Source organism: Pseudomyrmex gracilis, unplaced genomic scaffold, assembly GCF_002006095.1.
Source record: "Pseudomyrmex gracilis isolate BER0280 unplaced genomic scaffold, ASM200609v1 scaffold_75, whole genome shotgun sequence".
Classification (NCBI taxonomy): Eukaryota; Metazoa; Arthropoda; class Insecta; order Hymenoptera; family Formicidae; genus Pseudomyrmex; species Pseudomyrmex gracilis.
In genome coordinates this window covers 349,774-374,220 of record NW_018020659.1, presented here as the reverse complement: position 1 = coordinate 374,220, position 24,447 = coordinate 349,774, and the positions used below count along the sequence as shown (strand labels likewise).

Genomic DNA, 24,447 nt, shown 5'->3' with positions numbered 1-24,447 from the left:
GACCCCCTTTTCCCGACGGGGAGAGGATGAGAGATCATAGTGAGTTACAAGAAGAAAGAAAAGGAAGAGTCCGTAATAGGGTGAGACCGCCGCCGCTCTTCGCGGATAAAAGATCACAGATCGTTTCTTCCTTCGACATCCGACGCGCTTCAGAGATTTAATTAGATATCAAGCAAGAGATTTTCTTCCTTCGCGTATAATTCTCTCTCTGTTTGTTCTTGCCGTAATACTACAGCTATCCACTTATTTAGATATATATATAGTATAAAAAAAAGTAGGAGATTCTTTTATTTCTCCGCGCTTATGAAATCTCTCGAAGATTTTCCTAAATTTATTATACAGAGGATTTTCGTATATAACTTCGCTTCCTTCCTTTCTGAAACACATTCACGAAGGGGTGAGCACGGGAGCCGAGATGTGCGACATAGTCACCCCATTTGCCAGCTTCGCGCTCTTGTTTGTTTCGTAATCTTTAAGATCGGAAGGGTTCGAAGTATTCGAGACGCGCCGCGAAAATATTGTCAATCTTGACGTTATCGAAATTTTGATTGTTCGATATTGACACACGGTTTGCAATCCCTGTAAACATCTTGTTGTTGTCGTCAATCTGTGTTTTGTTTGAAATAGCAATGAACGATAAAATCAATCCCATCTCTGTAAATTGCAATATGATACGATGCAATCTGTGTCTTTGCGACTTTAGGACGATATATTTTCCGCTCGCAAACGACGAAACTTCTTCGACGGAGACTGTCTTCGGAGGGAGAAGAAACGAGTAGTGATTAAATATTATGACCGGCTTAGTCTTCCGCGACGCGACGCCTGCGGGAGACGTTACTTAGTATAATTAAAGGATCTCTCTTTTGGCGAATATTCACAGAACTAACCACGTGCCAACGATCTCTCTGCTAAATTATTTTCGTAGCTGCATATTGAAGTGTCATTTTTTTTTTTTTTTTTTTGACAAAATTACGGAAATACGTCACCAAATACAACAATATCGTCGATTGGGATATTCACGCGTGTAATATTTGTGTTTTCGTAAATTTTATTTCATTTTTTTACTGTAATTTTGAAAATTCTCTTTCAAAATGGTCACAATATAACGACGCGCAGACACTTGCTACTAAATCTTGAAATAGCAGATGTCCCAGCAAGACGTCGTCTTGGATGATGTATGATGAAAATGTCTTGTAAACGTCAGGTAATGTCTTGTCGGGTGTAAGTACGAAGGAAACGACGAGGGTCCGTTAGCAGCGTCGCGAGATGACTCGTTGTGTCCGAAGAGGGTGAGCGTGCAGCTTGTTCTGCCACTTTCTTTTACGCGCGCGGCGCTTTCCAACTTTCTCATCGTTTCCAAGCAACCTCCGATTATCATGGTTACATAAAAGTCTTCCACTTTCGAAGACAAGTTCGTCGATACACGCAAGTTTAGATATTTGCGTTCATCGTAAACGCTTTTATAGAAACAGTTCTATAGAAATAAATGACATTAATTATGCAAATTTCGCGGAATGTTATTTTGCATCGTATAAATAAAAATAAGATATAAAAATATTGTTATTTTTGAAGTTTTGCGTATGTGATTATATGCAAATTATCATCCGCACGATCAAGTGTGGATATAATATCGCATGTTAGTATCGGTCGAAGCTGACAAGATGCAACCACTAAAGAAAGGGCAGGTTTCTTCTAATCTAAGGGCATTTTCGTTATTCCGCTCCTCTCGCAATCGTCATCGTCGTCTGACCAAGAACAACCCTAGAGAGCTACAGCCCGAAGGCTGTCCCTAGGTCATTTCCATTTGCCCCTTGCAAAGTGGAATCATTTCCCAAGAGTCTGCGTTCCCCCCGACCTTCGGGTTTTCGTGCAGCACAGCTGGTCAGTAGTTCTGAAGTTCTGTCCTCTCACATCGAATCGATGGAGCGAGCACAGAGTCGTAAGAATTTCACCATTGATTTCTTTTATTTGTGAAAAATCGCGTTTAACGTTCACATCGCTGTGTAAATTCTTAAATAGAAAATAAAATATTTTAAATATGTTTTGTTTTTTGTTCGCCACACTTTATGGCAAAAAAAATTTATACGCGTTAAATTCCGTGGATATCCTGTATCTTACAAAAGCTATCGCGTGACTTCATTTTCTTACAATCTCTATTCTGGTTTATGCTCCGGTGGCTTCATCAAACGCGTGCGCTTCCACCCGGAACTAACTACTAATGCAGTAATCTTTCTCGCGATCTTACGTAGGCAACTTATGATCGTGTGATTTACATAGAAATGGGAACGTGACGTTTGTAAGTTTACCGGGCCACTCGTTTCGTGAAATTCGCATTTTGTTAAGAGAATCCTGCATAAAATCTCAAATGCGTTTTTTTGTAAATTTGTATCTATCAGTTTGACGTGGAAAATTGCGTTTCTTTTTTGTTTTCCCGTTGTAACATCTTGTGCAAATTTTCAGTGTCAAAAGAGATAATCGAGCAAAGAAATTCGATAGCCAAGAAATTCTCCCAAGTTCCCGACTAGTTTCGGATAACGTAGTCGTACGCTCGTGACAGTTTATCAAATTGCAAGGCTACCCTCGGTACCCGTAAAGGGATGTAAGGGTCGTAACGTGGAACGAGGTTTGAGGGGGTAGCTTATTAGAGTTGCGACAGCGACCCCGACTCCACCTTGAAACCTCTGGCCAACCGCCACCCTGCTAGAGTCTTATCACCTTGCTTCCTTCTATTCGTCCTCTTCTATCACCTGTCTTTGCCTACACTTCCCTTCTCTTTCCATTGTCTAACCAGGCCACGAGCGTATAGTACTCGAGCACCATGGAAAAGATAGTTCGACATAAAGGGTCACACGAGACTGGAAGCACTTGGTGCTCCTCTTTAATCTGCAAAGTCGTTGAACTACGAAAGGATCGTCTTCTCAAGTCGGAAAGGCGATCAGAAGACAACATAGACATTCACGTGCTTTAACAAAAATAGGTCATGACATTTGCGCGAAATAACGTTAACAATTAAATAAATAACAAATTTGACGACAGCTGTTCAACTAGTAAATTATTTACGGTCAATAAGCTGGATGTGTGCAAATATATATTGTATATATATATATATATATACTTTTTTTAACCGTGTGAATTAACCCTTTCGCTGCAGCAAAAGTCTCTCTGCAGAGCGCGCGTAACAGACGTTCATTCGCGACCGACTATGCTACAGAAACGTCGAAACTTTTCGCTTGCGCGAATTCTGTAGAATGTCGTCAAACACACTAAATTGCTTTGCACTAATAAAAAACTATATTAACACCGATAATATAAATATCGAACGACCGAAGTCGCGTTTGGCGCTATTTGAGCGATATCGATTGAACGTTTTGAGGACGCCAATAATTCAATTGACAAAATTTAGTTAAACGAACAACAGCATATTCCGAACGAACTTTCAAAATGTCTATATAGGCAATAGCAATGAAAGATTTAATACACATAGAAAAATTCGAATTAAATTTCAATTAAAAACTTACATCTGAGATGTCTAATAGTGCGCACCTCAATTATATAAATTGATTTCATTTTTCTATGTGTGTTAAAGTTACACGTTTAAAAAAATATTACATTTGCACGTATCTAGCACAGAGCCTTCCAACTCGCGCACGGCGTGTTGGTTTGTGCCATAAGATTTCTATGCGGTCACGTGATCAGTTGGAAGGCTCTGATCTAGCACATTGGCTGGTATCGATCGTATAAACTATCTGCTATAAATATTGAAAAACATTTCATCTATTCAAATGTTTATTTCTTCATTGACAACTATGATAAAAAAAAATGTATATATAGTTGAAGATTCAGAAAGAACTTCAATATCGGTTGTCTGGCAACACGAGGAATACGTATCGACACGTGATCCCCGAGGGACATGTAGTCTTATCCAAGAACAGGACCGCACACAGCCTGATTTTAAAAGACGCACAGCTTCCCACTTCCATCTTTCTCTCTAGAGAGCAGTTTTAAAATTCAACCCCATGCGCAGAACTTACGGTGGGGGGGGGGGAGATGGTATGTTACACGGCGTTCATATCAATCCTGAGGATCGATAGAAAGCTCTCGATAGTTCGCTATAGGGATAGAATATTGTTTCCTAACGTTTTGCAGTTACTTTGAAAAAGCCATTCTCGACTAATTTTACATATAGCAGAGGCAGTTTTTATATCGAACACACTTTGCTGGTGTGTCGCGGAAATAAAATAAACACATTTTCGCGCTCGCGAATATATAAAAGTGCTCAATTGTGAAATACTAGTAATTTCAGATAAATACAGTCCCCATCCAGAGTTAAATTGACAACATAATTCTTTTGATGAAACGTTTTTACTTCCCTGTTTTCCAATTAATCACCTCCATGCACGACAAAATCATGGATTCTAGGTTACGTTCGAATGCATGTCGCGCGTATCAGGAGCGGCTGGCCACGTCGCGCTAATCGTATCGATCGAGCACTCTTAATCCATTAATGAACTTCCCAGGCTCGTTTTACCCTGGGTATCCGGGCTTTTCGCAGGCGCCGTCTATATCTGTTACATCCCGCTGTTAAATGTGTGCGCGTGTGTGAGTGTTGCGCCTTTGCTTCATGTACGTTCGCTGACAAAAGTTAAAAATCAAAAACTGCGTAGGTTTTGTAATTACGTTACGGGAAAAAAATTCGTATATATAAATATTTTGACGCACACGTTTATATTTTTTATAATGTAATATCACACAATATAAATAATCGATAAAAGTTAAAATTGATGTAACATCTTGCCGGAAAAATGGTTTAAAATTTTGCGTATCATTTGTTGCGTATTGTATAATAAAATATATGACAAAGAGATTTAGCTAATTTAATTATTATTACATACGCGCGAATATTAATGTTTTTCTCTTTCATCGTCGCACACAGGTTGAATCTTGCAATTCTCAGTCTGATTATATCGGCACTTTTGGCCACGACTCTACAAGTATACATATATGTATTTGTATAATGCGACACTTTGCAGACTCTTGTTGGTTGACAGTGATTTTCCATGGGATACAAAACTGTCGTTAGACCCTTTTGCGAAAAGGTCTGTCCCCCAACCCCACGTACGTAGCTCGCCTAAAACTTTTCCTACGAACCGCACGCGAGGGTGTAATGCCGCTCACACATCGAAGGGTTAGAAATTTCTCGTCACTTTGCTTCTCTTTCTCTCTCCGTTCATTGTCTTTCTTCCATTCACGCTGACGCTTCGCTCGAAATTTGAGGGATAAGAGATCCCTGTTGTGTGTTAAACAATAAAAACAAGTCAATCAGTTATCACAAGTGCGCAACTTCGGCGCAATTTAAGATAAAGCCACAATTAAACTTTTTAAACTGTCTAACAACAATTTGAAGAAAAATTAAAGAAAACATATCGTTAATGCTTTCAGACGTATTTTGCACGCGCAAAATTTTAACAATCGTTCGAAATTTCTTTAAGAAGAGCCGCCGAACAAGCGATAAGCATCCACCAACGCCGCCTTCATTCGCGACAACAAATTCTTCAAATATTTATCTGCCTCGCACACCCTCGAATCTCTCCAGTACGTCGCCCCAAACGCCACTTCCGTTTCACACTCGGCGAATGTGTCAATTCTGACGCCTATCGACGTATGACAAACACCCGTCTCGTCTCCCGCTAGTTGTCGCCTTGTCGCTTCTAACAACTCTGACAATCGGGACAAAAGAAACGATGCAAAAACGGAGGAGAAGGAGAAGATTTCGAAACATTTTAAGAATAAGATTTCTATTTTTTTTTTTTTTCACAGATTCGTTATCTACATGTATGTATAAAATTTATTTATTTAATAGAGATATTTTGTTTTAAAGCTTCCGATAAAATATAGGAAATATTTCTCCAACCGTGAGAGACACAGACAAAAGAAATCTCATCATTCCACATCTTCCACGTGGGACAGTAAAGTCTGCGTCGATTAGATCGAATGTTCGTGACGTGTTTCGCGCGCCGGCTGCATGCAATTAATTTATTTTTCCCCCGTTTGAGCGTTAATTGTTAAACTTAGATGGGCGGTCGTCGACGATCCCGCAGTTAGACTCCAAGATGGAAAGAACAAGACGGCGAGCCGTAAAGAAGAGAGAGATGAGGAGACAGGGATGCACAACGGGGACGTTTATCGCTAACGGAACGAAGAGGGAAGAACGTGTAGAAGACGACGACAAGAGGAGAAATCGAGTAGGAGTGAGCCGAGGAGGGTTGCTGCTAGGCCGGCGGCAGACCGAGACGGGAGAATCGAGAAGTTCCGAGAAGGGAGGCGGCGGGAAGCCAAGGCGCGACGCGCGACGCGACAGATAGATTGGGTTACCGAGATAATTAGAACGATGATCGGAAGCGATGCACGCTTCGTTGAACGATTCTTTTTAGACGGTCGGTTGTTCGATACTGTTGTCGGCGGTCGTGTTTCCGTGTTTTTTTTGAGAGCTAAGCGATAAAAGTCACGAAAGTGCCCACCGTAGGGAAGATACGATCGCTGAACGCGTTCCTGCTATGGAATAAAGACCGAGACAGGACACAACGCGACTTTTCCTCGTCGATAAGTCTGAACGACGTAGATATTACGACACCCCAGTGACACATTTTTATGCGCCGCAGCTACGACGTCGTCGTGTGATTGGTCGTTGAAGTCGGGGCGCCCCGTGAGATCGCTTGACCGGAAATGTGTAGTCCCCGTCGTAAAAACATCTACGGCACGTTCCGTCCGGCCGGAATATTCATCGCGATTCTTCGCGAGAACGATTTTTCTCGGGCAATCTTCTTCATCGGCAAAGATTTTCGGGAACATCTTGTCTGAGATATATCACAATATTGCGCAAAGTTTGTTATCAGCGAAGATCTTTTTTCATTCGGGCTTTATGGTTCTTAGATTACGCGCTATTCTGTGTTCGACGTCGCGCTTGACTTTACTCTATTTGCGTTGAGGGACATCTGAATATTTAATCGGCCTTCAACCCCAACCTCGCCTTCTTCGCTCCTCCGCAAACCCCGCTCTCGTCCGACTCTCAGTCCCAGCTGCGGTGAATTATTTAATACCCCCAGGGAGACCGGTTACCTATGTGAATCGACGTGTCAGCGAGATTTTAGTGTTCTTTGTTCATATTTCTTCGTCACGTGCAACATCAACGGCCATGTAACTCTTGAGTATCATTGTGTCATGAATTGTACCAATATATAGTAATAGATTTGGATTAGGCCTAGTATCTCTCTCTCCCGCGTCTTTAATTCAGTTTATCGAATATATAAATTGTTTCAAATGACATTTTCGAACTATAGACACATATGATCTTGAAAAAATAATAATAGCAACAACAAATTTTTATATTATTTTTATATTATGTGTATTTGTAATTTAATTTTGTTATATTCTAACACTTTCTTTTTTGACGAAAGTATCACATATAAAGTATCTAAAATATTAAATATAATATTGAAAAATAAGATAAAGAAAATATTTTAAAGAATTTCGCAGTTTTCGTTAAAACCAACTCGGTACATGTACCGAGTTGTTCGACAAATAAAGGTTGGGAGTAAATAATGTGTAAACACAACTGCTGCTATATCGAAAAATGTACATATGTAGTATGTCGTATAGCTGCGCGCTATACACTATATTCAATGAGCAAATCAAAATTATAAAATAATTTTTCCAATGTCATTTTGTTCATAACATCAATCCTATAATTTACAAACTTAAAGTTAAATTTATTTCTAATTTTGCAAGTGTGTGTTGAGAGATATACAATATACACCGTATCGATTATGCTTTAAACACCTGTACGTATTCAGTTGTTTTTGCAGCGCACCTTGCGGAGAATAACGGTACCAACGGAACAGTTTCTCTTGAATGTCTTTGAACTCTCCTTGTGTATTTAACGCGCATACTTTCTTCTCTTCTATTGGTAACATATAGTATATTCTTGTAATGTTAAAAAAGCAAATATAACATATATTTGACAATAAAAATTTAGTAAATCAAGAATAATTTTGAAAGAAATAAATAATTACATTTTTTTGTTGAAAAATTCAAACTTTTTAGAAGTTAATTGAGTGCATTGTTTAATTAATGCCATTCTTTCAAAAATAGATATTACAAGAGCTGTAGAAGAAATAAGTAAATTGACAACATATATTTTTCATTATTACTATTATAATAATAAAAATGTTTAATATATATATATATATATACATATATATATAATGGATATGTATTAATTATATATATATAATTATATGAAAATCAGATGATTAGATACGACAGAACGCTATTGAGCGTTCAAAAAAGACGTCTTAAAGATGTCTAAAAATAATAAGACGTCAAAAAGACGTCTTAAAGATGTCTAAAAATAATAAGACGTCAAAAAGACGTCTTAANGTCTAAAAATAATAAGACGTCAAAAAGACGTCTTAAAGATGTCTAAAAATAATAAGACGTCAAAAAGACGTCTTAAAGATGTCTAAAAATAATAAAACGTCAAAAAGACGTCTTAAAGATGTCTAAAAATAATAAGACGTCAAAAAGACGTCTTAAAGATGTATAAAGATAATAAGACGTCTTTAAGTCGTCTTTTAGATGTCTTTTAGAGATCTATGCTGTCTGCGTAAGTTAGATAAGTGTATTTAATGACGTAGAACACAATGCTCAAATGGTAAATATACAGATATAAACTGTCATGTTTAAATGCCAGTATCAATCTCAAGTACATTAAGTATCGCTTGTCATAGCAACCACGATAAGCAAAGAAACATACATAGGTAACATACGTGACAATTTCAGAGATTATGAGAAGTCGGCACACACAGAAGTGATAACGCATATGTTAACATAGCGCAGAAGCAGATTCTCGATTGTAGCGTACGGTTGAATGCAGCACAGTGATTATGGCAGAGGGACCAGAATTGAATTTTTTCGATTTACGTCTAGTACACGATCATTTTGACAAGGCTCTCATTGAAAATGACGATATCGATCTAAAAGCATATTTAGACGCATATAATGAATTATACAAGTAAGTCATATTCGCTTGATGTTAGCTCAACATAACCTTGTTAGCAAGCATGTGAATTTTATAAAATGTTGAAAATTCTAAGTAATGTTAAAAAATCTAGATATGATCGAAACGTTTATACTTGCTTGTTTCAAATAAATCAATTTCTTACTTTTTTACACATCAACACCGGTGTTATGCTCTAACTGCCTTCAACCACACTATTATTAATTACTTGGAGCTATTTATCGTTTTCAACATATTTCTAGATATGAGGTTGATGACAATTGTTCGAACAAACCAAATAAAATCTTTATATAAAGATACAGTACCGACTATAGTCAGACTCAAGCATGACGCACTGTACAAAGTCTACTAACTAAAAATTGTGTCGTTATAACATTATAGTTTTAAAATTTCTTACAATTTACTATGTGATATACATTCAATTTACTATATCGATCAATTGATAAGGACTTAAACAATAAAGTCGAAACGTTTTGACACTTAATTATCTACTGTTTTTTACTGCATAACATCTTGCAAAGGCTCCTGATAGCCGTTGGATTCAAATCATATTATTGGATTTTCCAAAGAGAGCCAGACGTGACACCTCTCCATTTTCACTTTCTTTATATAAAATTTAATTTATTTAATAAAAATGTGAAGTGAACTGTTTCTCAGTTGCGGTACCATGTCAAAAGCTGTGGTTGTTTTCCGTTTATAACATGCAATTGTGAGCTGTACATCTAACTCAACTAATTTATCATATACTATAAATACATTGAGAAAGATCCAATCTAAGGTCGAAAACGTTTTGTTACTCAATAAATTAATTACATCGCACACACTGACAACTGTGTTTGCTCCATACTGCCAATTTTTGAATTCCTGAATTAATTTATTTAATGTTCGATTTATCAAGATAAGCAGTTGACAAGCGCATTCGACAATCTATGATATCTTGAACATGAACATATTGAAACGAGAACAATAGATGGAATAAGTGACAGCTGCGTTTAAAGAAACTAAATTATTAGTACATTTATCATTTACATATTATTACAATGTATAATATACAGCTTATGCATTTACTACTTATTTCCAAATTTTATAACAAATGCTTGCATATCGCTTAAATATCGTACAATAAAGCAACGAATAGACCATATGTGAATTGTGTCACTTGTGATTATATAAAATCATGCAATATTGTGATTATATCAAATCATACGATATCATTATCTGTGACTAAATCCTTTTTGTTGCTATCTAAGATTAAAGACTTGATATTGTGTAACATTTAGGTTGTGTAACACGGTACGTATGTAGATTTTTCCAGTTAATGGGCAGTGTCTTCAGTTTTGTCTCGTCTGATCTCAAACAAAAAATAGACATCTTAATTGAACAGAGAAGCAAAGATAGTCAGAATTACACAACCATCAAGACTATGATTGATTATGAGAAGGAAAACAATTTGCTTGAGAAACCCGACTTTGTGAATGGCGCACGTACTTTATTAAGATTACATAGGGGTTTAGGTACTCTATGGCCTTATTTCCTAATATCTGTTTTTTAAAACTTTAAAACTGATCAAAATCATTCTGGTCTTTTAGATTTTATAAGAGAATTTTTGCGACAACTGGGTGATTTAAAAGATTGTGATAAAACATCCAGTTGTTGTCAAGATGCATATGGTAAAACTCTGGCCAAGCATCATCCATGGGTGGTGAGAAAAGCTGCGATAGTAGCAATGTACACTATGCCTACTAGGGAAAATTTGTTCAAAAAGGTACACATACAAAAGGTTTAAGAGAATGTTTTTACGATTACGAAATGGTAGAATAAAATTCCTTTCACTTTTTACCTGACCTTCAGGTCTGTGGTGACAACATTCAACGTAATATAGATGTTTTGCCCAAGATGTTGGAAGTGACTGCCGACGTGTTCAATCGAACTCATACTATCTATGAAACTTACAAGTTGCACGATCTACCATAAGTGGTTACATTGTGCTACCATAGTGATATTGTACACTTTATACGTGTAGCTTTTCCAAGCACCGCACATTCCCACGATTCTTACAATATTGTGATATTACTCTATGTAGTATTACCAAGATGTGTATAATTGGCGTACTTTTTCGAGATATAATAAATAAGTAATGCACGCTTATATTTGGTGATGCACATATTCTTTCATCACACACACATTGATATTTTATAATTATTATACATACTGACAAATGTACAAATGTTGGCACTTATGTACTATAAGTTATTACTTTTATAAAATGTAATTTTTATTATTTTATTACTGTGCGTAAAATTGAGGTTTTAAATGAAGATTTTGTTAAACGCTTAAATAAAAATTTAAACGTCGATCGAATTTAGCTTTACATATGTCAATGCTTTATTGTAAAACAAATTAATGTATAATTATATAAAAATGTAATATTAAATATATAAAAAGAAATATATAATAAACATTATCTCTTGTTGTTTTAATAATATACTTGCATAATTACAATTAGTTATATCAGTAGTTCTTTATATACTTGTTATTTTTTTTAAAGTAACTTATTAAAGACTACGTAAAGAGAAAGAATTGTTGTAATGCAACAAACAAACAAATCGTTCTAATGACAAATTAGAGATGTTAGGTTTTATATACATAAATAGTTTACTCGTAAAATATAATACAAGATATAAATATTAGTTACTATGAGTGCATTTGAAGAGCGCGTTATTAACATTATATAGCGTCATCTTTATCTTTCATTAGATATACAAAATGTCTCACGAGTGTTGTCGTTTGATATAACTTTTGAATGGTAGGTAATGGGACAAAACTTTAAGGACACTTTTATCGTGTTTTTTTAATAAAATGTCACTGCAAAAAAAGAATTTTTTATCTTTAACAAAGACATATTCTGAACTCGTTTTTTCCTGTATATTAATAATATCAAAACAAAAATATAGTATTCTATATAAAAAACATAAAATGACCTTTTCTTTCTTCACAAAATTCTTTCTTCAAAGTAACATAACATAAAAAAATACGATTAAAAAATACGATAAAAGTTTCTCCTTAAATTGTTTTCCTATATAAGTTATAAGTTTAAGAGTTCTATCAAACGTCACTTATCATAAGATAAAGATAAAATGAATCTTTCGAGCGTTTTTCGAATGCTTCTTGTATCAGTCTACATTTTTTTTTGTGATTTTTAAGTATTATCGACTTAATTATCTTAACTTTGAAGATAACTTATAAAGATATAATAATAGTGTAATCACAAGTTGTTATAGTTAATCATATTAAAACAGACATCATGTTTCTCTAATTAAATTTAGATATTAGAATAAATATTAATGTAATATCATTTTTTTTGTTCATATATATGTGCAATGTTTTAAAAAGTCACATTAGAAGTACTTAGTGTTGCCATGTAGTAATGTTTGACATTGTAGTAGTGCTATTATTAGAAGGCGAAGGAATTTCGTCAATTAGTATGCCTAAAACAATAATAAAATTTTCTTGATAACAATATTTGTGACGCGTGTGTTGATAGCAAATCGACTTATAATAGTTGTAATATCAAGAATTGCAACTTTACCAGCAATGCTAGCTGTAAGAAAACAGGTGGCGCTGCCGACGACAAATGATCGCAGAATGACACGTGTTACTTGTTCCTTTTTCTCTGGCGCCAAAGAAGAAAACAAACCGATCTGGATACCGATTGAACTTGGATTTGCGAAACCGCAAACCGCAAATGTGGCGATCGCTTTTGATCTTGCAGATAGATCTTTCAATTCTCCCATTCGTTGATAAGCAATTAGTTCATTGATTACTACCTTCAAACCTATTAACATTCCTACTTTTTCACATTCATCCCAAGGAACGCCCATAATCCAACTCAGTGGCATAAAGATTTTTGCCAAGATAATCTGAAAATCTATAATCTTATGATTTGCTCGAAGAGACACGAGCTATAAAACTATCTAGAAAGTTATTACCTCGAGACTTAAAGCTTCATACCCAACGAGACCGCCGCACCAGGAAAACACCGCATTTACGAATGCAATAAAAGACACGAAAGCAACGATGTTCGCGATTATACCCAGAATAATTGGGAGTGCGGCCAACGCGCCATTTGTAGCAGCATCTATAATGCTGGTGTCCGACCTGTTTGTAATTTTTTTTTATATTTCAGTAATAGTCATTTTTAAGATAAATAGTCTCTCCAAGATTTTGGACTTACGACTTTTCAAGCTTGATATTATCATATTTCGTGAGACTTTGCTCGGTCTCTGGATAAAAAAGCTTGGAATAGTATAAAGAAGTTGGCGCGGACATCACGGATGAGATGATTAAGTGAGTCGGATTTGCGCCAAATGATATGTAAGCAGCTAATACGGAGCCTGTAAATTCGAAACTTATAAATTAAAGTTTAATAACAACAATAAATTGAAACTTATCAACTTTGCGTAACAAACCAGAAACCGTAGAAAATCCTGAGCTTATTACAGCGTGCAACTCCGAGGAAGTTAATTGGTTGATGTACGGTTTGATCATTAAAGGAGATTCTGACTGAAAAATGAAATAAATTTTAAGAAGTCTCTTGGTTGTGAGAAATGTATAACTAAAAGAAGAACAAATTGAATATGCAATCATGTAAATAACGTGATTTCTTAATACGTGATGTGTAGTACCATTCCGATAAAGGGATTAGCAGCGGCGACTAATGACTCACAGAGCGTCGTACCCATTATGCTTTGTAAAACCCATCCTAGTTTTAAAATAATCCATTGCATTGCACCAAGATAAGTTAAAATTTGCACGAAAAAACTGAAGAAGAAGAGCACAGGCAACACCTAGTAAAAATAAAATACACCAATAACAATTATTTAATTATAAATACGTATAATGTGTAAATAAATTATTTGTATATGTGTTTTATTTGTATAATTATATTTATTTAAATATACGTAAAAAGTAAATTTGTACTAACGGTAAACGCGAAGACTGCTATTTTATCAACTAGTTCATTTGAGAATACAAATCTAGAACCTGCTTTAGCAAAATTTAAGAAAGTGGCCACTTTATTGGATATGCATTCAAAAATACTACGACCAACAGGCCATCGAAGCATAATAAGTCCAAGCAAAAACTGCAAAATCAGGCCCCAAAAAACAGTTCTCCACTTGATCTGTAAATTTGTTATAGTTATGCGACACGATTATTATAAAATATATGACAAAGCTAAATGAAAAAAAAAGAAATTGTACATAGCATTATATTTAACATTTTATCGAAAATAATAAAAATTACATTTAAAATCTGTGAATAATATTTGAATTTCTTTATGAGAAGTGAAATGTTTTGAGCAAAAGATTCAAACACAAGAGGTCTGCGTGCATTAAATGTATTAGACGATTTAATGAAGTGGGTTAATTCTAGCGGAATTAGCGACGCGTCTGCCTACGCGTCTCCAGCAATTTTCCTCGGTCTCTTCTACACTCATGTGTACATATCAGAATAATTGGAGCGCGTTCGAGCCGATGCGAGAGATAGGGATGATTGTTACGTAAAATGTGAAGTTCAGTAGTGATTCAACTGATGACTTCTTTTCCCGAAGAGAAATTATTCAAATACGACACACCAAAACTAATAATAGATATTCCTTCAATCAACGGTAATTGATATTCGCGTATATAGAGGCACGGTGTGCCTCTTGATGAAACATAATCGGAATCACATTTGTATCATCGAAATTGAAACAATATTTAAAGCTGTAAAACATAGATTTACTTACTTGTTCGGGATGTTTAGAGAATATCCATCCAACCCCTAATAAGACAATAACTCCAAGGATACTAATCAATCTGTATCTATGTTCTGCGGTATCGATAATAAGAAAAATAATAACAGCTAGTAGTACTAGTAAGTAAAAGATTATCGCTCCGATACGCGTACCGTATCTGAAAATTTTACATGTTAATATGTTTAAAAATGATTTTCACACTTTCAGACAAAATAATATCAATCATTTTCTCACTTGATACTTCGGAAGCGCATCAAGAAATTCGTTACTGGCCAGCAACATTGTGCAATGTACTTTGAAAGATATCGTTTTATAATTAAAAAATAAAATAAGCTGATATGAATAATTCCTACAAGTAAAAGTAGCAAACCGTAACCATCACACCACTGAAGATTGTAATCATTGTCTGAAATAAAAAAAATATTATTATTATTTATATATCTTTCAGTAAATAATCTATGTATCATATACCGTTATGGACCCAGTTTTTGATCAGTACCCAATTTTTAATCAGTTGTTAAAAAAGTATTATAGTAAGGTTTTGGTCATAAAAATTAATCCGAAAATAATTTTGGCAAAATAATTAATTATTCCGACATCTATACACCTTCTTTCGAACTAATTTTGATGACCAAAATCTTACTATATTTTTTTTAACAAACTGATCAAAAACTGGGTATTAGTTCAGTGAAATTCAGAAAAGTATTGTGTGAACTTGTTCGAGTGTCTAATTTAAGTATTGAAAATTATTTTAGGTATATTGTAGTAACAAAACAGGATATTAATTTGTATATTATCTTATATTGATTAATATAATATATTTGTGAATCACGTTTATCTAATGTGCAATTTTTTATTTATTTATAAGATATTATTTATTTATGTAACTTATTAAATTACACTCGATTAGTATAGAAATAAATTTACATACTGTTATTTTTCCAATATATACCCGCATAAACGACATAAGCTATAATGAACAGATATAAAATTATAAAGCCAAACGTCTTAAACACTTTTCGATGTTTGGAAACATAGGCATAGAGCGCATTTGATTTTCTTGACTTGTTATAAGGGCTAGCATTCTGTAAGAACATACACACAGTGCTACATATTAATAGTGTAATTTAAATTTTATTACTATAATGTTATTTTGTAATATTACTCGATATATATGTATAATTTCTAATGACAATAGAAATTTCAATTTTGGTTTATTTCAATTTTGTATTTTACTTCTATCTTAAAGACATTATTAAATATATAAAATTACATACAATTATCTGGTAATACCTATTGCTTAAGAGGATACTGAAGCCCGGCCTGTAAACTGGATAGAGACCTGTAAACCGACGTTTTAAAAACCTAAATTTCTCTAATTTTTAAGTTTCTCTACTGCATTACATAAAAAGTGCTTCTATAGAAGCAAATACATATAAACAAACTATTTAGTGCTTTTGAAAATAGATATATAATGCCTTTTGAAACTTTTTTTTTCATTCATAATGATTGCATATGATAACCTATACTGTCATCACACTAAGACGTTGTTCTCATTAATTAGATAGTCATACCATAATCTGAATGTTAGATACCATAATCTGAATGTCATTAGATTCGTTTTTGTCGTATCTTTTGGCGCTTGTTCATTGTAAATATGTACATAAGCTTAGAAATAATTCTGCATACACGAATATATAATGAGGTTATAGAAGGAAACCGTATAAGAAAAAATTTATGCTGAATTTTGACATTTCAAAGAACAAGCGCCAATCCTTAGCGCTATTTATATATTTCTGTAGAAGCATTTTTTAGATTTGATGCGGTAAATACGACTCCAAAGGACTTAGGAGAAACGTCGGTTTGCAGGTCTTTATCCAGTCGGTATCCAGTATCCTCTTAATAACAAAAAATATATTAAAATTATATGATTTGTTATGTCTGCGAGTATTCTCAATTAAAAACACTTACGAATAAATACTGTTTTGATTGTTTCGAACAAAGAATATTTCTTCGCCGCGCAACGATAATGAGAATAAAACGAAAGCGACATACTTACGTGATTCGTAATAGATTCAGTTTTTCTGTGACCAGTTTCTATCACGTCTAGGTCATTCTCCTAAAAATAACATTAAAAACTTTGCTTTTCACAAATAATTTTTTATTATCTTGATATACATTTCAAACATTAAATGCATATCGCGGGGAGCTTTTTGTGTTGTATATATTTGAATAAAAAACAATTTGAAAATTTTAAGATTTTCAAGGAAGAAAAGCCAGAAAAGAAATTTATATTCCTGACTGTATATTAAAAGAAGAGAAGTAAAAAAAGATAGATTTTTATCAGTGACTTACATAATATATAAAGACTCTCTCAACGTAATGTATGTAAATAATAATAATAATAAATATACAAAAACTAAATAAATTTTACTTCAAACGAATGATTCTCTTGTCCAGACATCTTATGTTTCGATTGAGATGTATATTTGCTCTTCCGTCGTTCCTTTCGAAACACTGTTAAATATATATACACACACACATACACAGACGCGCACACACACACAAGAAACGTGTTTTTCCGAAAAACGAGAAGAAAAACACCATGTCACGTGGATAAATACTTGTATCGTATATCACCTTAAAGTCACCAACAGATAACAAAGATTATAAAATTTTATTGCAGTTTATGTCAATAAATAAATAATAGTATATTACTTGTGCAAATAAATTTTACATACTGAGCCATATTTTATCGAAACGAGTTATATTTCAAAGGTTCTCGTTTAATTGCATTTTTCTTCGTGATTCCGCAAACTGATAAAATTTTGTACCTAGATTTCACGTTAATTCTCGTATCGATTAATCTTGAGATAAATACTCAACTCGCGATAAATACTCAAGTAGCTTAATAAAGAAAAAACCCGATAACACGTGAAAATACACATATGTACAATCGCAAAAGCGTTCTCGTCACTTTGTAACTACTTACGTGTCGCTCGAAGTACAACTGAAAATTAACGACGAGGTAGAGAGTTTGTTATGCAACAAGATACGAGTATAAGCGGGGAGACTTCCCCTCTTATTGTGACACTTTGAATGAAAAAACAGATATAGCTAATATCGCCTCTTTTGCAATTGTGAAACTAACGATAGAGATCTTGATGCGCTAAGATTTCACGTTCGTCAAATAGCCTTTCACTTTTACAATTTATGATTAAGTAATTAGGAGAATTAAATCTTTTATATGATTAATAAACTTTAATTTAAATTATTGTTATATTATTTAATTTATATTATTTTTTTATTTTACTAATAAATTTTAATTTTCTTCTCAAATGTGTGTGCAACAATTTGAATTTTACCGATTAAAGAATCGTAAATATAAAAAAGTTGACGTAACACAATGTAATCCTGTGCAAAACGTAATTATATGATATCGTAATATTTACGTACTTATTATAATATCGTACTTATATTTCTGTATGCAATTTTATGTACATGTTTTTTTCGCTTTTATTTATACTTTTTTTTTAATCTAATGTAAGAAGTTTAAAAAATATAATTCACTTTCTAGAGGGATATTTTTCAACTTGCATGCAACAAACTAAATTTCTTAAGTACGTGACAATATATAGCGTAAAGATTTAAAAACTTTCAAAGAGAGATAAATTGTTATCTCAGATAACACATAAATATCTAGAAGATGGCTAACCATGATTAAACGTACAAATATCTTTTGATTACACACAATCGACGGAAGAATGAATGATTAAAAGATATCTGTATCATAAAAGTTATATATATGTTGACCAAGGTTATTTTATCTTGTTAAAGAAACAAATAAATTTTCCAAACTAATAAATATATATTTGGTCATGAGAGCCGTTCGCTAGGTGTTGTGCGGAAATTATACGTGTATATATATACATATATACGTGTTCACGTGTAAATTTTTTTACACGTGAAATTCGAATTGTAATAACAATTCTAAAATTCATATAGGATGCTATACTTGCATCTCGTATATGAGTGATCCCAAATACCCCCCTAATTGAAATTAAATTTATATTGCGAATAAAACTCCTCGGCCAAGAGTCGAACACCTGGAATCTCCGGCTTTCCGTGGGGTAACACCTAGCGAACGGCTCTCATGACCAAATATATATTTATTAGTTTGGAAAACTTCGGAGCCTTAAAGATTTAATTCTTTAATTAATTAAATAAATTTTGTTTAACTTCTTTTTGTACAGAAAAGGAGAAAAATGTCTTGACGAATATTTACACAATGTCAGAAAAATGTGTCATTTATACATCATTATGTAAAGTATAATTTAAATATTATATAATTACATGTAATTTTTTTAACATCATTACTGTGTTGTGCAATTTCCTTAAATTCTTCAGTTCAAAGCTGCTTCAAAGCGTCACATAATATTCCTGTTTATTTCATACAATGATACACTAATTGCCACAACGCTTATCTTTTAGATCTTTACTGCATTCACACACACAGTCATTTTGACTGGAACTAAATTCTTACTATATTTTTTTTGTGAACTTACTATAGCGTGTGAACTCGTTGCATAATTTATTGTCAACTGATGCATTCAACTGTGTTTTATCTACAGAACTTTTGTATTATTTATTTCGTTGTTAAAGAGCAAAAAAAATTATTATAGCCACACTAATTGTCTGTGTTGAATAGACACCAAACTATCGAAAAGTCACGGAGTGCATCTCGCGTCGCGTTATTAATGCAGACGCGTGTAGCGATCACACGCGAAATGCAATTCAAAACAGGTGCATAAAATTCTTTGTGCTACGTCGTCGTGAGACGGCATGAGGAGAAGGAGAAGGAAAAAAGACTCGTCGTGTGCAGCTAATCGCGCGACGAATTGGACAAGACGCAAAAACCGGAGAACTAGACCGAAAAATGTAACTGCGGCCATAATAAAAAAAAAAAAAAAAAACGTGAATTAGATATTTTGTAATTGTATATAACGATCGCGATCGATTTTTTAAAGAAACATCTCTTCTCTATCTAAAAGAAAATTATTTGTGTTTTGCAACGATATCGCCAAGGTCGAATCGAATTCATTTGAGAATTCATTTTTTGTTCAAAAGGTGAGTTAGGTTCAACTGATAATAATAAAGTCCTGGAGAAGAGAATATCCTAGATTATCCTGCGCAGAGCCTTTCAACTCGCGTACGGCGTGCGGCCATATAAGATCTCTATGCGGTCACGTCGTTCTCCACAAACTTCACTGTTCATAATATCAGCTTGTAATATCTAGAATAAATCATTAAAAATTCCGAAACTTCAAATTGTCATATCTCCTAAACCAAGGTCGTTCTCCACAAAAGTTTTGCAAATAATTACTCAGTATGACCTGTCCTACAACATATTTAAAGCGCAACAACAAAATCGATGAGGTGTGACTTAAAATCCGTATTAACCAAAAATGTTATTATTCGCAAAAATATATTAACGTCAATATAGGTATCTTTATCGAACAAACCAGAATCGAGTAAAATAGATATAGTATTCTTACAAAGAAAACAATTTTTTTTAATCAGCTTGGACCATCTGACGTAAAGAAGAAAAACAAATATTTCAGAGAAGAGAAGGATTCTTGATAAAAATTACAAAAAGCAAGATTACAACCCACACAGAACAAAAACTCTATTAGACGTCAACAGCTCCATGCGACATCTAATAGATGTCTAATGGATGTCTGGATGGATGTCCATCATGTGTGGGAAGAGTACCAAAGAAAATAATAAGCGCGTTATTACTTCTGCACACAGTGTGCAGAGAAAAGTACGAATTCATTGTAGACTGGATACAAATGTTTGTCGTGCGAAGAATGGACACACACAAAGAGTGTTCAACATATTTTAGATCATGGTTCCTATTTTTGCGCGATTATTGTGATACTAACTGATACGCCAATAAAATATCATTTTTCATCGTTATTTCTTTCGCTCGCACCCTCCCGTATGTATGTTGTTATCGGAATTGTTTTTTATTTGTAAAAACCTAATAAGGATTATACGTATGTCTTGTGAATTAAAAAGAACATTTATAAATAAACATAATAAAATTTTAGCCGAATGTACATACTATATTTGTACGCACATCTGTTCTGCACATCTCGTTACGCGCGCAAACGATTGTAATCATTTTGATATATTATAGGTACTCTTGAGAGAAAGATTATTTCTTACAAAAAACATAATTTTCTCTCTCTCTCTCTCTCTCTTACTTTATACAATGTTGCAAGGCAACGCGTTTTATAAGTCACAATGTGACAATATCTTAACGATGTAGTTAAAATAATTTTTAAACAACCTTGACTAATTTTTAAATAAATGTTAAGAATGAAAGCAATTTGATAACATAGTATACGATAAAACTGCGTTAATCTGATACGTTGATAAGTCAGTCAGTTTAATAGCTTGATCGTTGCAAGTAATATTAAATTTGGATGATATGAAATGCGATGCTTTATTTAATTCCTTTCGCTGATCTTTAAAATTTGTTTGTTTTAGCCGGATTATGAAACACGCCAAAAGAATTTAAAGAGATAAAGATATTGCGTATTGTTTGTTACACTTTGCGTCACGGAAAGATTTAAAAAATCTGAATACATTAATAGACACGTGTTTCGTCTCGAACTATATTAGACATGTTGATGGTATTTTTAAGGAATAAATGCATATTAAAATCGCGTCTTCATTACTTATTGAAAAATATGCAATAAACATTGAATGAATAATATATATGTCGCGTAGTACACGTGTTGTCGTAAATGAACGGACAAAACTTTAAAGTTCAAGGGAATATACGTATATTGATCAACACAGAAATACACGTGTGCGCTTAAAATGAAAGTTTTAAATCGGTCTGAAGGAACCGGCAAAATGTTTTTCGCAATGATTCCCCCTACGTTCTGGGTGTTTGTTGTTAAATTTATACGCGAAGCCAGATTGGCTCTCTAAATCACGGAGCAGGAAGTCCGAGGTAATCGGAAGCTTTCAAGGCTACACTGTCTAGTTGCTGGCGAAGAAAACACCATTGGGAAGATGATGCGCAGCTTATCTCGTCGGGACGTGACGAGAGAACGCTACTTCATAGAGAATCATGTTCGAATTTTTGTCCGAAACGTGTTGCACGCGACACGGCTCGAGTTCTTTCTCTCTCTCTCTCTCGCTGTAAAAGCGTTCTATTTTCTGATAAAACAACAAAATCGCTTGAATCAACATAAATTTACTTAAATATCAGAGAAAATTTATATCGTAAAATGCAAAACATATTTTACAACAAAAAAAACTTAAAACAATGTGCAATACATATTTTTATGTGTATTATAAAAAAAAAACTATATATATCCGTCACATTTGTTTTTGTATTTTGTGTATCAATAATAGCGGAGTTTTGTAAAAAAAAAAAACTGACAAGCAAATGTTGTGATTAGATCAGCGTAATTTGTACGTTATAAACAGAGAGACATTTCTCGCCGACGTAAGGTTTGCTTTGATTAGTGGATTATATTCTGCTTGGACTTCTTTTTCGACACTGTCACATGACGTAATAATGTGTTTAGTCTGCTGAATGTTTTAAACTTCGTGATATTTAGAGACGGTGTGACGGTGTGCGAGCGTCTGCTCCTCCACACAACGAGAAGAAAAAACGATGAATATCGTCTAGAAAAAATAACAGCGCCTGCGGCGCTTACGCGATATTATACAATCTTACGAAATGGTCGTTAAATATTATCGTTAAATATTAATAAGAACTTTCTGTCTATAGCGCAAACTTTCCATGTTTTTTTTCTTTTTTTTTTTTTGTGGTTATATATCAATCCACCGGTAATCTAATCCAACATCACATCATTAAACCGTTTTCCTGACGCGCTTGATTTACAACGCTCCTTGTTAGTCGATCGTAAATCCTAGACTATTTGAACAAGCCTTTTTTTTATTTACTGATAGAGTTAAAACGCGGCCTTGATAATTCTATACAAAAATTATTCTATTTTCTACGCACATGTGGCGCGTAGCTGACCGAGCCAACTTTAGATTTCTCTGGCGCCGCGCCAAAAGTCAAAATGTGAATACCCAAATCACATAAGTTGTACAGCGGGACGTCGTGAGCTATCGTCGGATTTTCTGTTATTTATCGAGATCACTCGTGGTTTTTGGTCTGGCTTAGAGAACGCTTTGAAGAATCCATTCACGCTTGTACGAACGAACGAACGTCGAGAGAGCAAATGTCACGATTCTCCCAGACGAATCCGACGCGCGGAAATGCGGACTAGCTGCCTCGCGCGCAGGAAATAGTATCTAACCGCTGATCTGCCTGATATTGGACACACAAGAGCGAAGGAAAATTAAAGATGCCGCAAAAATTCCCCGTCGTCCTTCTCCTACGTCGCCCTCACACACATCTCGCGTCGTAGAGAGAGAGTCCCTCACCGGTTTCAAACGTCTCGTCTGAAACGAATCTCGCGTCAACATCCACATCACACCATTTCTTATCGCCTCCATTGACTCAAAAAAACAACAGCATCGAATTTAACCTTTTTTACTAGAGTTGTACACAACTCCGCGACCAGGTATTATTCGAGCCGATAGAATCTAAATTTCGATAAGAGAGATTGATCGCAACTTTAACGGAAGTGTGCCGCGCCACATTTCCGTTCAAAAGAATAATCTCATTCAATGTTTCATTTCATACTCATTTTTGAAACAGTCAATCTCTTTATATGTATTATTGTGTAATAATAAAATATCTCTTTAATAGTAAAATATTTCTTAATAATAAGATATCTCTTAATAATATATAAAATATCTCTTTGATAATAAAATATCTCTTAATAATAAAATATCTTTTTGATAATAAAATATCTCTTATATATTTTAATAATAAAATTTTCATTTCTTTACAAGTATTTATTATTGCCATGTTTTAGTTTTATTATTAATGTGATACGTACGTATGTACACGATATATATAATTTATGGTTTATAAGATGTAGAAAGAGTATAATAATGTGGAAGGTCGTTCAGTTTATTATGCTTGAAGAAGCGTATCTGTCTGCGATCGAGACGTTGTAAATCGTAAAAACATGATTAAACGCGACGACGGGAATTGGTTTGTCGCGTACGCGGCATAATTTGTGATTAGGCACTTAATCATTATGCGATTAAACCAGACGGAGCCATCTACATGCCTGCGCGTACGCTTCCTTCCTCGTGTTATCGTATTTCTTCTTTACTCCCGTTTCGTTGGAATGTCGCGCGTCCGATTCATCCGTCGCAGCACGCGACACCCTTCGGCGGCAGCTACATCGGATCGTGTTCCACCTTGTAACTCTTCTATAAGTCACTTCCGATATCCGTCTATTTTTCCTAATTTCCTTGTATTACATTGCCACACTTCCGTTCAAAAGAATACAAGTCTCTCATTCAATGTATCGTTTCATCTTTATTCTTCAGTTTCATCTTTATTTTTCAGTCAATCTTTCTCTCTCTCTCTCTCTCTCTATATATATATATATATATATAT

At 34.2% G+C, this 24,447-nt stretch overlaps 2 protein-coding genes across 3 annotated transcripts; one reads left to right on the top strand and one right to left on the bottom strand.

The window, feature by feature from the left end:
* The first annotated feature begins 8,732 nt into the window (after positions 1-8,732).
* LOC109854925 (ceramide-1-phosphate transfer protein) lies at positions 8,733-11,466 on the top strand. 2 transcript variants are annotated; one of them, XM_020428565.1, is made up of 5 exons: positions 8,733-8,816; positions 8,891-9,070; positions 10,382-10,590; positions 10,666-10,841; positions 10,928-11,466. In XM_020428565.1, exons 2-5 carry the CDS (start codon positions 8,943-8,945, stop codon positions 11,048-11,050), a joined length of 636 nt encoding a protein of 211 aa, XP_020284154.1. In that variant the 5' UTR covers positions 8,733-8,816; positions 8,891-8,942; the 3' UTR covers positions 11,051-11,466. The 2 variants fall into 2 exon arrangements, with proteins under 2 accessions (XP_020284154.1, XP_020284153.1); XM_020428564.1 differs by having other exon boundaries at positions 8,738-9,070; positions 10,928-11,465.
* Positions 11,467-11,552: 86 nt separating this feature from the next.
* On the bottom strand, positions 11,553-17,859 carry LOC109854938 (solute carrier family 28 member 3-like). The gene is made up of 13 exons (XM_020428586.1): positions 17,615-17,859; positions 17,308-17,513; positions 16,933-16,992; positions 15,805-15,958; positions 15,108-15,279; positions 14,865-15,030; positions 14,061-14,258; positions 13,762-13,923; positions 13,546-13,639; positions 13,311-13,470; positions 13,066-13,234; positions 12,666-12,996; positions 11,553-12,564 (listed from the first exon to the last, which is right to left on the bottom strand). The coding sequence occupies exons 2-13, from the start codon at positions 17,335-17,337 to the stop codon at positions 12,485-12,487; spliced, it is 1,776 nt and encodes a 591-aa protein (XP_020284175.1). The 5' UTR covers positions 17,338-17,513; positions 17,615-17,859; the 3' UTR covers positions 11,553-12,484.
* Between the last annotated feature and the right edge of the window lie 6,588 nt (positions 17,860-24,447).